The sequence below is a fragment of the Macaca thibetana genome, chromosome 8 (genome assembly GCF_024542745.1).
Source record: "Macaca thibetana thibetana isolate TM-01 chromosome 8, ASM2454274v1, whole genome shotgun sequence".
Classification (NCBI taxonomy): domain Eukaryota; kingdom Metazoa; phylum Chordata; class Mammalia; order Primates; family Cercopithecidae; genus Macaca; species Macaca thibetana.
Window position 1 is genome coordinate 91,767,054 of NC_065585.1, and position 12,883 is coordinate 91,779,936.

Consider the following 12,883-nt stretch of genomic DNA (forward strand, 5'->3'; position numbering starts at 1 on the left):
TGTTGTTGAGGAAAGAAGGGTTTATAATAAGTTTGTGGGTTTTTCAGGTGAGATTCTCCACCTTGCATATTTGTGCTATGTCTATGCATATTGCTGATAGCGATGTGTATGCTAATAATTCAAGCAATTTATCTTCCCTTCTTCCCCTCCACATAGCTGCTCAAATATTTAAGAAATGAGGCTTTTGATGGTATGGCAAAAGCTTGGCATCCTTTCTCTGCCCAGCATAAGTTCTAGAATCTCTGCGTTTATCAGCAGCTTTGCATCATTTTCACAATCAACCAAATTAAAAAGTGGGGTGGGGGTGTTCATTCTTAATTTTGTCCTGTCAAATAATTCTATTTATTCATTGAGTATTCATTAGATCACTTTTCCAATGAAGGTAGTATTTTTAAATAATAATACTGCACAAATGCTAAGGTGACTGAATTGTGAATAACATGTTCTCAGAAAATAGAATGCTCACTTATTACACAGAATGTTTCAGCTTTTATTTTAAACTGAGTTCCTCTACAATGTACTATAGAGTTTCTGCGTTTATCAAGAGAAAACATAAGCATATACATTACGTAACTGTACTAAATTAAGTAAAAGCAAATAGACATTTTTAACTATTCAAAGTGGTAAAACCAAACCATAGAGTTTACACAGAAACTGCAAGAATTCAACACAGTGTTAAAACCTTTGCAATACAATGATGTGAATAAATTCTACTTTTGTCTGGCTTATATGTGTATTTATTCAACCGATTACCCAAGACATAAAAAGGAAGCCTGAGATGTACAGTCTACATGCTCATATGAAGGGCAACTACCTAGAAATAATGATACAACAGTTTATCCAGTGATCAGAAAGCCCAAGAGGAACTGAACTACCGAGTCCTAATTAATCCCACAGGCATACTCAGAAGCCAATCCATGCCTTGCTGGGGATGAATAGCAATGTCAGCCAGTGTATTTTTCCAACAGTCATCTCCATAGATTCCAAGAAGGCTCGAGGTCAACCTACTGTAGGGATGAAACAGTGGACAGATGGATCACTCAGCTGTCCCCCATCTGAGTCCAGTTACTGAGCTTATTAAGACTGATGAGAATTGAATCCAGACAATCACCCCGGCTGTGTTTGTAGCCAAATGTTCACCTTACTCTTTGTCCATCACCTTAGGTAAATCTAGAAGTTACTCTAAATTTAAAACTTTAATTTTGAAAAGTTACGGAGGATTCATGAGATAATTTTGAGAGTTTTAAGGAAAATCAATAGAATGATTCCTGGAAATTCAAAAGATACTAAAATGAATTCCAAGAAGCCTCTGAAGCCGGCCAGGAGAGAGAGGCCTGAGGTCCACCATTTGAAACTCATTGCAGATGAAAGCTTTCTTTTAAACAATTAACTATTATTTGCCACCCAAGACAGAAGGTTTTTTAATGTATGTTTTCTAAACTGATGGTTATGAATTATTTCAAGGTTTCTAAAAACTCTGAGAGCTAAGAAAGCAATTCTCATTCACCAAAATCAGAGAGGGGGTTTGCTTCCCCCCATTCCAAGGGGGCGTTTTTCCCTTCCAAATATTTATTAAAAGCTATTTTCAACCTAAATAATTGAGAAATTGATTGAAGATGCCAAACTAAGCAAACAAAATCTGCTGCAACACTCACATTTTGTCTCACATATGACATAGTAGGAAACAAACATTTGTAGAAATTTTCATCCTGTTTGGACTTCATCCCAAAGATTAATACCTTTTAAAACACCATAATCAATGACCAGAGTTTGGTTAGGGTTCCGCCCTCATGTCTAAGGCTAAACTGCAGAGGATTGGGCAAACCCAGTGCCAGTCCTCTCTCTTAATCTACTTTGTCTTCCATATGCAGAGATAAAAACACAGGTAGGATGCTGGCCAGTATCCCTGATGACTCCAGAACCAGTATTTACCCGGTTTACCGGGACTACCTGCCGGATGCTGTCTACAAGTAAGGAATAAAGCCCAGGTAATCCACAGCTCCCTGTGAAAAGTCCAGCAGAAAAAACCTGAAGCCATCGGTCATCTCTGCTTCCTGCTGTCCCTAAGGCGGGGCCCAGGAAGCACAGAGGAGAAAGGGAACACAAGAGAATAGATAGCATTTCTTTTTATCTTATTTGATCTTCATGGCAACTCGTGAGATTAAGACATGTACATTATTTGTCAAGTTTTCAGTTCTGAAAAACAGTACACACATGAACAGTTACAACAAACTGGTCTAAGTCAGACAAGAGACGAGGCCAATTGGGGGAATGGGGCGTGGGGCTTGGCGTCCTCTAGAAGCAGCGATGACCAGTGCGCCGCAGTGCTGTGAAGCGCGCTCAGCCCGAGCGCTCCACCACAAAGCCCTGCGGTCCTCGGACGCTAAGCGCCCGGCCGCTGGCTCCTACGGGGGGCGCCGGAACCGCGCGCCCGGGCTACTCCAGGTTCCTTGCTCAGGAAGTCTGAGACATTTTCAGGGGAGATTACGGATAGGAAAGAGAAAAGACAAAGAAAAGAAGGAGTTGGGGCATACAAGAAGAAGGATCACTATTCGTATCATATTCTAGGCAGTCACAGCCAAGCGCCACGCTCCTTCCCCGAATCTCATGCCTCCGCAAAGGCGCGCACACCATACCACACAGGGGTGTACACGCACCCCGATGGGGCACCCCGAGTTGGTGTGTTTTCCCGAGTTGAGAGACGCTGGCGGCCTCGGCAGCCGTCCCCGCGCGCGGCGCCAGGCCAAGTGCGTCTCACAGGGTGGGCGCCAAACGCTCGCGCCCAACCCTCTTCCCAGAGCGCGCGGAGGACAAGGTGACCCGCCCCGGCTGTGCGCCAGCTACAGCAGGGGCCACGCGGAGCCGACGCCTAAGGGCGCCCGCAGCGTCCTCGGGCCTCCCTTCGAAGGCGCAGAGAGCTCCTACTCCAGCCAGGTTCCAGACTACCAGGGCTCGGGGTGGGGGAGCAGGGAGCAGGGAGCAGGGCAGGGAGGGGGCGGCTCCCAGCAACACCCGCCTCCTCCTCTGCCCTCCTCTACCTCTACCTCTGTGTGAGGTAGCGCTCGGCGTGGCGATCTCAGCCGCAGTGCTGCTCACGCGGCGTGGACACGCATCACCTGGAGGGCAAGGTCAACCTGCTGGCGCAGCCGCAGCGCTTCCGATCTGCTAAGTAGGGGATGGGGGAGAGAGTCAGTTTACCCGGGAGGCCTACGAGGCCTGTCGGGTCCCGCACTCTGGCGGCGGCTCCTCCTGCGCGGGCCAGGGGTGGCGGGGCATTTGCGTAGCCGGACGATGGGGGAGTCAGGCGGCCGCGCGGCAAGTTATCAGCTGGCGGAGGTTCCTGCGAAAGCTGTCGTCCAGGAAGGCGTAGAGGAACGGGTTGAGGCAGCTGTTGGCGTAACTCAGGCTGGTGATGAAGTAGGAGATAGCGATGACGAGCGGCGTCTGCGGGAGGTCGGTGGTGAGAGCCACCACGGTGCTCAGGTGGTAGGGCGTCCAGCAGAGGAGGCACACGGCCAGGATCGCCACCACCAGGAACGTCACCCGCTTCTTGGCGCGCTGCAGGGCCTTGGCGTGGCTGTCCAGCCGCATGGCATGCAGCCGGCACAGCAGGGTGGTATAGAGGACACAGATGGTGGACACCGGGATGGCGAAGCCCAGCACGAGCGTGTAGAGGCGGCTCGCGCGCCACCAGAAGGCCTCGGGCTGCGGGAAGACCAGCACGCACTGGCGCCTGCCCTGTTCGTCGTCAAGCCGGGCGAAGACTGCGAAGGGCAGCACGACGAGTGTGACGAGCCCCCACACAGCCAGGCTCACCGCGCGCGCTGCGCTGTAGGTGCGGCCGGCCACTCGGCGCGACTCGGCAGTGGCCAACACCACCAGGTAGCGGTCGGCGCTCATGACGGTGAGGAAGTAGAGGCTGGAGAAGGTGTTGTACTGGTCGATAGCCACGATGAGTTTGCACATGAGCTCCCCGAAGGGCCACTGCCGCAGCAGGAAGTCGGCGATGTTGATGGGCAGCACCAGTGTGAAGAGCTCATCGGCGATGGCCAGGTTGAGGATGAACAGGTTGGTGACGGTCTTCATGCGGGGCGCCCGCAGCAACACGTACAGCACGGCGGAGTTGCCAGCCAGACCCACGGCGCAGATCACCGCGTAGACAACCGGCACAGCCACCGCCAGCGGTGCCGGCAGCGGCGCCAGAGTCGACGCGTTGGAGCAGCTCAGCGCCCAGCCGGGGCACGATGAGTTGGTGGGCCAAGGCTCCGAGAACGAGGCGTTGTCCATCTCAACGAAGGCAGAGGAGCCGGCGACTCGGCGCCCCCCACGGCCGCCCCACGGAACTCAGCGGTCCCGAAGCCCGGGTCTGCACGGACCTGCTCGCGGACGCTCGCTTCAGCTCTCCAAGCCGTTCTCTGGTTTTTCTAGAGGAGGGTGCCGTTCCCAGCCACCCCACGGCCCACTGTCGCCGCGGACTCACGGGGCTGGAAAGAGGAGTTTAAAGCATAGGTTAGTTCGTCGACGTGTAACTTTAGAAAAAGGCGCGGTCCCGAGGGGTGTGTGTGTGTGTGTGTGTGTGGAGGAGGGCGCCATCATGCCCTAAACCTCTTCCACGTGAGCGCTTCTGCTACCTGTTGAAATCTCACTTCTACCAGTTGAATACATTAAACGAAGTGCTAGAGAGAGAAGAATCCTCCCCTTTGTAGGAAAAATACAAACCCTTCTCCCCTCTTTCAGGAAACTTCAGTAGACCCAGGTCACCCCACCGAATCCCGCAGTGGCAAGTTTCGGTCTCCCTAGGGTCTGTGCGCCCTCAGTAACAGCAAGCTCAACAGCAGTCTTTACCTTACCTGGCTGGCTGGGGAAGGGGTCTGCCTTTCCTGGAGCTGTCAGGAGAGGAGCCCACCGGCTGCTGGGAGGCTGAAACGCCTGCCGGCTGGTTGTCTGCCTCCTGGTGTCTGCCTCCCCGCGTTCGCCAGAGTCCGCAGCTCGCGTCCCCGCCTGTCCCTCCCGCGCGCCTGGAAGTGCAGGGATGGCGCAGCCGCGACTGCGTTCCACTGCCCCGACCGCCGCGCCCATCCCCCACCCCCAGTAAAATGGTCTTGGAACTAACAGAGAACAGAAATTCCCCCAAAATTAAGGGATTCCTTTCTTCCATCCTAGTAGTGCAACCTCACTCCATCTGAAGTAATAGAAAGTTCTCCTGTTAAGAATCGAATTTAAGAAAAACAAAGTTAGGGTGTAAGTGATCTATTTTTAAAGGAGAACAATGCAGTGGGGGCTCCTGTTGCATTTTTTAAACACCGTAACACAAATGGGCTAATGTAATGTGAAATCTGTGAGTGCAATTTTATAATGCAAATCACCTGTTTTCTGCTACTCTGGTCTTCAAGGGGATAGAAGATTGCTAGTATGTTTTCTAAAACTACTTCTACTTCTACTTTTGTGTAAGTGAAGACTTGATTAGTAAAGACAAACGGCTTCCGCAAAGCCTTTTAAGGAACCATGACAATGCATATTTCATAAATTGTTGCAAGTTGTTCAACACACTCTCTACTCATCCACACACATGCCCGATTCTCCTGCAAATGAAAGCTATCCTGCGATCACAGCGGAGAGTAGCCAAGGAAGGACTAGCAGGGGGCAGTCTTGAACTCCTCTGTTGCTATTTCCCTGGACCTTGGATTCTACCTTTAGGAAGCGGAAACCATCTTAGGTTCCTCACCAGTTCCCCTGAGAATCGAATGAAATTAATTAAATATTGGTTATTTCCAATTTCTGCTTTTTTTTTTTTCCCTCCACATTCCCTTTAGGAGAGACAGCAAATTAAAACACGAGATTATATCGTCTAGTAAGCTTCCCTTCCACAAAAGCGGGCAAAGCCCAAATAAAGTGCATTTCTGGTCCTCTAGGATGCATCTTAGAGAAAGGGGCCTAAGATCCCGAGAAACCTAAAGTCGCCAGTAGAAGCCTGTAGGGCCAGAAATACAGTAACCCTCCCATACCTGTGGGGGATAGGTTCCAAGAGCCCCAGTGGTTGCCTGATGAAACCATGGATAGTACCCATTGCCATCAGTGGGAACATGTTTCCGTTCTTCCATCCAAAAACGACGCAACAGCAAAACTAGCATGCATTTCTTTTTTCTTCTTCACATTTTCATGGATAGAAGATTTGTTTTTAGTAGATCTTGGCAACCTCTGCATATGATTTTTTTTTCCTTTTCTTATTAAGTCCAGAAGTTTTACCTTTTAATTTAAAGGAGGCATTTGCAGCTTCTCTTTGGCATATCTAAATTGCCAGCATCACTTCTCTTGCACTTTGGAGCCAGAAAGAAATAAGGGCAAAAAGTCAGTAAAATGAGGGCGACTTGAACATACCGCACTGGTCGTTGCCACGGTCATCTAATAACCCAGACTGTGAAATGACTAACAGGTGAATAGTGTAGACAGCAGGGAAACGCTGGGCAAAGGGAGGACTCACCCTCTGTGGGAAGGAGTAAGATGGCTGGATCTCATCAGGCTAATCAGAACCCCACACAATTGAAAACTTAGGAAGTGTGTATTCCTGGAATTTTCAGTTTAATATTTTTAGACCACAGTTGACCACGAGTAACTGAAACTAAGGACTCCAAAGCCACTGACAGGGGGATCAACTGTACAAAAGCTCCCTGGAATTTACCTACTCAATTATCTTTTTACCAGGATCTATACAAATCAGCTCCCCTGCAGTTTCATGCTTTCTGTGAAAAAAATAACAGACGATTCTTAAACTATGTCCATAAGAAGCACTATATGATAAAACACCATATAAAGTTAAAGAAAAAATATATATAATAGAAAATCTCCAAACGGTTGAAGATGATCAACTATATACACACACATATATACACACGTTTGTGTTTATATGTTTGTGTGTATATACACATGTATGTATATAGTTTATACACGTGTGTATACACGTGTGTGCATGCTTGTGTGTATATATACACATGTATGTATATAGTTGATCATCTTCAACCGTTTGGAGATTTTCTACCCTTTTTGTTGTTGATTTCCTGTTTAATTACACTGTAAACTGAGAACATACTCAGTATGACATCAATTCATAGATATTTTTTGAAACTTACTCCCCAGTGTATAGTTATTTTCTAATTATTTCATATGTACTTGAAAAATTGTTCTGCATTTGTTGGGTGCAAAACTCTAAATTTGTCAACTAGTCAAACATACTATGTTGTTCAAATTTCTCTACTGATTTTTTTTTTTTTTTTTTTTTTTTTTTTTTTTTTTTTTTTTTTTTTGAGACTGGGTCTTGCTTTGTCACTCAGGCTGGAGTACAGTGGCGCAATTGCAGCTCACTGCAGGCTCAACCTCCTGGGCACAAGTAATCATCCCCTCTCAGCCCCCCTAATAGCTGGGACTACAGGCATGCACCACCACACTAGGCTAATTTTTTGTATTTTTCATAGAGATGGGGTCTCACCATGTTGCCCAGGCGGGTCTTGAGTTCCTGAGCTCAAGTGAACCACCAGACTCAGCCTCCCAAAGTGCTGGGATTACATGTGTGAGCCACGTGCCTGGCTTCTGTTAATATTTTTATCTAACTGTCTCATTAGTTACTGAAGGGATGGGGGAAAATTTCAATTAATGAGTGTGAATTTCTCTACTTATACTTTCATTATATGCTGTCAATTTGTACTACATATTTTTTTTTTTTTTTTTTTTTTTTGAGATAGAGTCTCACTCACTCTGTCGCCCAGGCTGAAGAGTGGTGGTGGGAGCCTGCGCCTCCCAGGTTCAAGTGATTCTCCTGCGTCCCAGGTTCAAGTGATTCTCCTGCCTCCCGAGTAGCTGGGACTACAGGGGCACACCACCACGCTCAGCTAATTTTCTTTTCCTTTTTTTTTTTTTAATGTATTTTTTGTAGAGATAGGGTTTCACCATGTTGGCCAGACTGGTCTTGAACTTCTGACCTCAAGTGATCCACCCGCCTTGGCCTCCCAAAGTGCTGGGATTACAGGCGCGAGCCACCATGACTGGCCAATTTTCACTACATAATTTGATGCTGTTTTATTAGGGGGACATTAGTTTAAGATCACTATATTTTCCTGTGGAATTTACCCTTTCATCTTGATAGTCTGATTATAATGATTTTATCATCATGTTATTTTATTTTATCAAATGATTATACATTTAACATTATAATACAGAATATATCACATATAATTATAATATTATAGGTATATATTACCTTGTATCATTTTAACATCTTTAACTAGGTTCCTACTTCTTGCTGTATGTGGTCACTTTTGTTTGATTTCATTAACTGTTTTTCCATTAATATTATCATGGAATAGCTTTTTTTAAAAAAATCTTTTTACTTTAAACTTTTCTGTGTCTTTGTATTTAATGTGGATCCCATGTAAGCATTAGAACATTTGTTTTAATCCAGTCTGACAATGTCTTTGAATTGAAGCACTGAGTTCATATCATGTTAAATGTAGTTAAAGATAGTATTAGGGTTGTTACGGTCTGAATGTTTTTGTCTCCCCAAAAATTACATATTGAAAGCTAATCCTCAATTGATAGTATTTGGGTATGGGCCTTTGAGAGGTGACTAGGTTCTAAGAACAGAGCCCTCATTAATGGAATTAGTGCCCTCATAAAGGCGCAGAATGCAAAAGCCTCCGAGTGTGTGGAGCACCACAGAGAGTTCCTGTGAAGCCCAATGCCCAGCAGAGCTGGGGCAGATCTGCTCCCTTGACCCAGAGCAGTAGAGCAGCCAGTGTGTGATTCTAGCCCCAGGGAGCCAGGATGCAAGCCAGGCACCAAGCTGCCCTGGAGCAGGGCTGCCCAAAGCTGTGGAGACAGGTTCACCACTCAGTATGTCTGAAAGTGGGACATGGAACCAAGGAAGATTATTTTTAAGACTTAAGATTTAATGTTGGCTGGGCACGGTGGCTCACGCCTGCAATCTCAATATTTTGGGAGGCCGAGGCGGGTAGATCACTTGAGGTCAGGAGTTGGAGACCAGCCTTGCCAACATGGTCAGACCCTTTCTCTACTGAAAAAAATACAAAAATTAGCTGGGTGTGCTGGCACACACCTGTGATCCCAGCTACTGGGGAGACTGAGGCAGGAGAATCACTTGAAACTGGGAGGCAGAGGTTGCATTGAGCGGAGATTGCACCATTGTACTCCAGCTTGGGCAACAAGAGCAAAACTCTGTCCCCACTCCCCATCCCCCAAAAAAAGACTTAATGTTTGCTCTGTTGGATTTTGGACTTGGGAAGCACCTGCTATGAATTTCTTCTTTCCTCTTTCTCCCTTTGGAATGGAAATGTCTTGTCCTATGCCTGGTCCCACTGTTGTGTTTTGGAAGCACACAACATGTTCAATCTCACAGGTTCCCATCTGAACAGCAGTTTGCCTCAGAATGAATTGTTCTGTGAGTCTCACTTGTATCTGATTTTTAAATGAGACTTTGAGCTTTAAACTTTTGAGTTGATGCTGGAGCAAATTAAGATTTTGGGGACTATTGGGATGGAATGAATGTATTTCAGATATGAGAAGAACATGAATTTGGGAGGAGCCAAAAGGGGAATGTTATGGTTTGAATATACGTGTCTTCCCAAAATTCACATATTGAAACCTAATCTTCAATGTGATGGTATTAGGAGGTGACCCTTGGGAGGTGATTATTAGGTCATGAGGCCAGAGCCCTAATGAATGAGATTCGTGCCCGTATAAAAGAGGCTCCAAGGAAATCCCTTATCCTTACTGCTTTGTGAGTTATAGCAAAAAAGATGGTCATTGGACTTCAAATTTGCCGGAACCTTGTTCTTAGACTTCCCAACTCCAGAACTGTGAGCAATAAATTTCTGTTGTTTAGAAGCCACCCAGTGTATAGTATTTCATTATAACAGCTTGAACAGACTAAGACAAGGATATACACCTGCTATATGCTTTGTCCTCTATTTTTCCTATCTCATTTCCATTCTGTTTTCCTTTCTTACATTATTTTGGATTAATTTTTTTATTGTTTACTTTCTCCCACTCCATTAACTTATTATTTCTACAAGCTTTAATCATTCTTCTGGACATATACTAGAGATTATATGTAACCTTAACTTACTAATATCTACTTTAAATTATTGTTTTTACAGCCTCCCAGACAATGCAAAAACTTTTTAACACTGAACTCCATTTACTGCCCTCTTCCTTATGTGCAACTGTTAACATATATTCTAAATCTGCATATGTTCAAAACTCTATAAAACATTATTATTACTTTCAAATGGGCAATATGCCTTTATATTTACCCACACGTTTGTGTTTCCAGTGTTCCCTGTTCCTTCCTGCATTACTGTGGTTCCATCTGGTATCACTTTTCTTCTACCTAACGAATTCACTTAATATTTTAAGTGCATTCTGCTGTTGATAAACTTTTACTGCTATTGTTATTGTTTTGAAATATCTTTATTTTCCCCAACTTTTTTTAAAGAAATGTTTCACTGGATATTAAATTTCAGGTTTGCAGTTGTTTTCTTTCAACACTAAAATTCCATGATCTTTTTCTTCCATTATTTTTATTTTTAAAAGTGTTTTTTTATGTCACTATAGCTCTTTGAAAGGTAATTTTTCTGTTTTCTATCACTGTTATTAAAGTATATCTTTGATTTGGTCTTTCAGAAGCTACACTATGATGGGCTAGGAGTGATTTTCTTTCCATTTATCCAGGTTTTGGTTTATAGAGTTTCTTAAATCTGTGATCTAGGGGTGTGTGTGTGTGTGTGTGTGTGCATGTGCATGTGTGTGTGCGTGTGTGTTTCAATTCTGGAAAGCCCTCAGCCCACTCTCCCATCCCTCCTGCTGGGACACCAAGTACATGCCTGTTAGGCCTTTATGCTTTCCTCTGTACTTCAATCTGGTCTTCTAAATCCTGGCTTTCTTGGCTGCTCCCCAATGCTTTCAAACAGATGTTTTAAGTTGCTTTTTTCTTCTTCTTCAATTTTTCTGGTAGTTCATAATAGGAGGATTTGTGCGATATAAGCTACCTCATTTATAACCAGAAGCAGAAGGTAAAAAGTTTTATATATTAAGTTTTCTATACAGTAATTACCAAATGAAACTACATGCCTATATGTGTGTTTCATATACATAATTACTTGGAAATATGTGACATTATGGAAACATATATACCAAAATGTTAAAAATATTTCTGTAAGACATGGACTTATCAGTAACTTTGATTTCTTTTATAATTTTCTGAATTTCCAAAACTTTTAAATAAAGCATATATTACTTTTATAATTGTAAATGTATATATTTATAAAAATTACCATAATAGTACTTTGTGTTCATGAAATGCTAACTAATAAGAAGAAATTAAGAATATATGGAGAAGAGATTTCTTCCAGCACTTATGAAATGACAATAACCATAAAAAAGTGAAAAATATATGTAAAATAAACATTTACATATAGAATTTACCTTATATACCCTGAAACCTACCCACACTATTGTCAAAAAGGAAATTTCCATTAGCAATTTTAGTGCTTGAACCAAAATTTTTATCAATAATAAAATACTTAACTCCAACCACCCCTCATTTTGAAAAGTATTGAATGTGATATTTGAATATTGAGAACCAAGAATAATGATATCTAGTGCAATCGCTGTTCTTGGTTTGGTGACGCTCTGACTTTCAAAACTGTTTTTCCTTAGCCTAGAAAAAATTTTTTTCAAGGCAGAAATCAAAAGATAGAAACATCAAAATCATAGTACTTGTCATACAAAAAGACTGGATGTTTTTTCCTTAAAATTAACAACAAGAATGTCCTTTCTCAGCCTTTCTAACCAGTCTTATGCAGGAGATTCTAGCCAGAGAAATACGGAAAGAAAAAGAAATTTTAGGCCAGGAGCAGTGGCTCCTGTCTGTAATCCCAGCACTTTGGGAGGCCAGAGGCCGGCAGATCACGAGGTCAGGAGATCAAGACCATCCTAGCTGACAAAGTGAAACCCCGTCGCTACTAAAAATACACAAAATTAGCCGGACATGGTGGTAGGCGCATGTACTCCCAGCTACTTGGGAGGCTGAGGCAGGAGAATGGTGTGAACCCAGGACGCGGAGCTTGCAGTGAGCCAAGATCAGGCCACTGCACTCCAGCCCGGGCAGCGGAGCGAGACTCCATCTCAAAAAAAAAAAAAAAAAAAAAAACAGAAAGGAAAAAGAAATTTTAAAACATCCAATTTGGGAAACAAAGAAGTAAAACTGTTGTTATTGAAGAGGCAATAATTGTCTATGAAGAAACTTCTATGGAATCTATGAAAGACTTCTAGAATCTATAATTGTCTATAAATACTCCTAGAATATAGAATCTATAATTGTGTATGAAGAAAAATTTTTGGAATCTATAAAAAAACTTCTAGAAAATTTTATGGAATCTGTAAAAACAAACTTCTTGATTAACAAGTGGGTTTATCAAGATTGTATGATATAAGATCCATTTAAAAGTGTTTTACATTTCTACATCCTATACGTTGTTAATATGATCAGAAATTTAAATGTTTTTAAATTTAAATTTTTAAAAATACCATTTACAATACTATCAAGCAATATGACTACGTAGGGATAAATCTTACAAAAGATGTAAAAGATCAGTACACTGAAAATTATAACACATTACTAGAAGAAATTTTAAAAAGACCTAAATAAATGGAAAGACATGCCATGTTTATGAGTCAAAAGACTCAATATTGTTAAGATGTTAATTAACCCTCAAGTTGATCTTTAGATCAATGAAATCCCACTCAAAATCTTAACATGTCTATCTGGGGGTGGGGAAGGGAGTATAAACTGATAAACTGATTTTAAAACTCA

General features: G+C 43.3%; 1 protein-coding gene across 1 annotated transcript; it reads right to left on the minus strand.

Annotated features, from left to right (window-relative positions):
- Positions 1–466: 466 nt before the first annotated feature.
- NPBWR1 (neuropeptides B and W receptor 1) lies at positions 467–5,034 on the minus strand. Its single transcript, XM_050801805.1, has 2 exons — positions 4,851–5,034; positions 467–4,484 (listed from the first exon to the last, which is right to left on the minus strand). The coding sequence occupies exon 2, from the start codon at positions 4,285–4,287 to the stop codon at positions 3,301–3,303; it is 987 nt and encodes a 328-aa protein (XP_050657762.1). The 5' UTR covers positions 4,288–4,484; positions 4,851–5,034; the 3' UTR covers positions 467–3,300.
- Between the last annotated feature and the right edge of the window lie 7,849 nt (positions 5,035–12,883).

What these genes read in the sequence shown, in the direction of transcription:
- NPBWR1 (XM_050801805.1), bottom strand. Translation starts at nt 4,287, where the DNA reads ATGGACAACGCCTCGTTCTCGGAGCCTTGGCCCACCAACTCATCGTGC.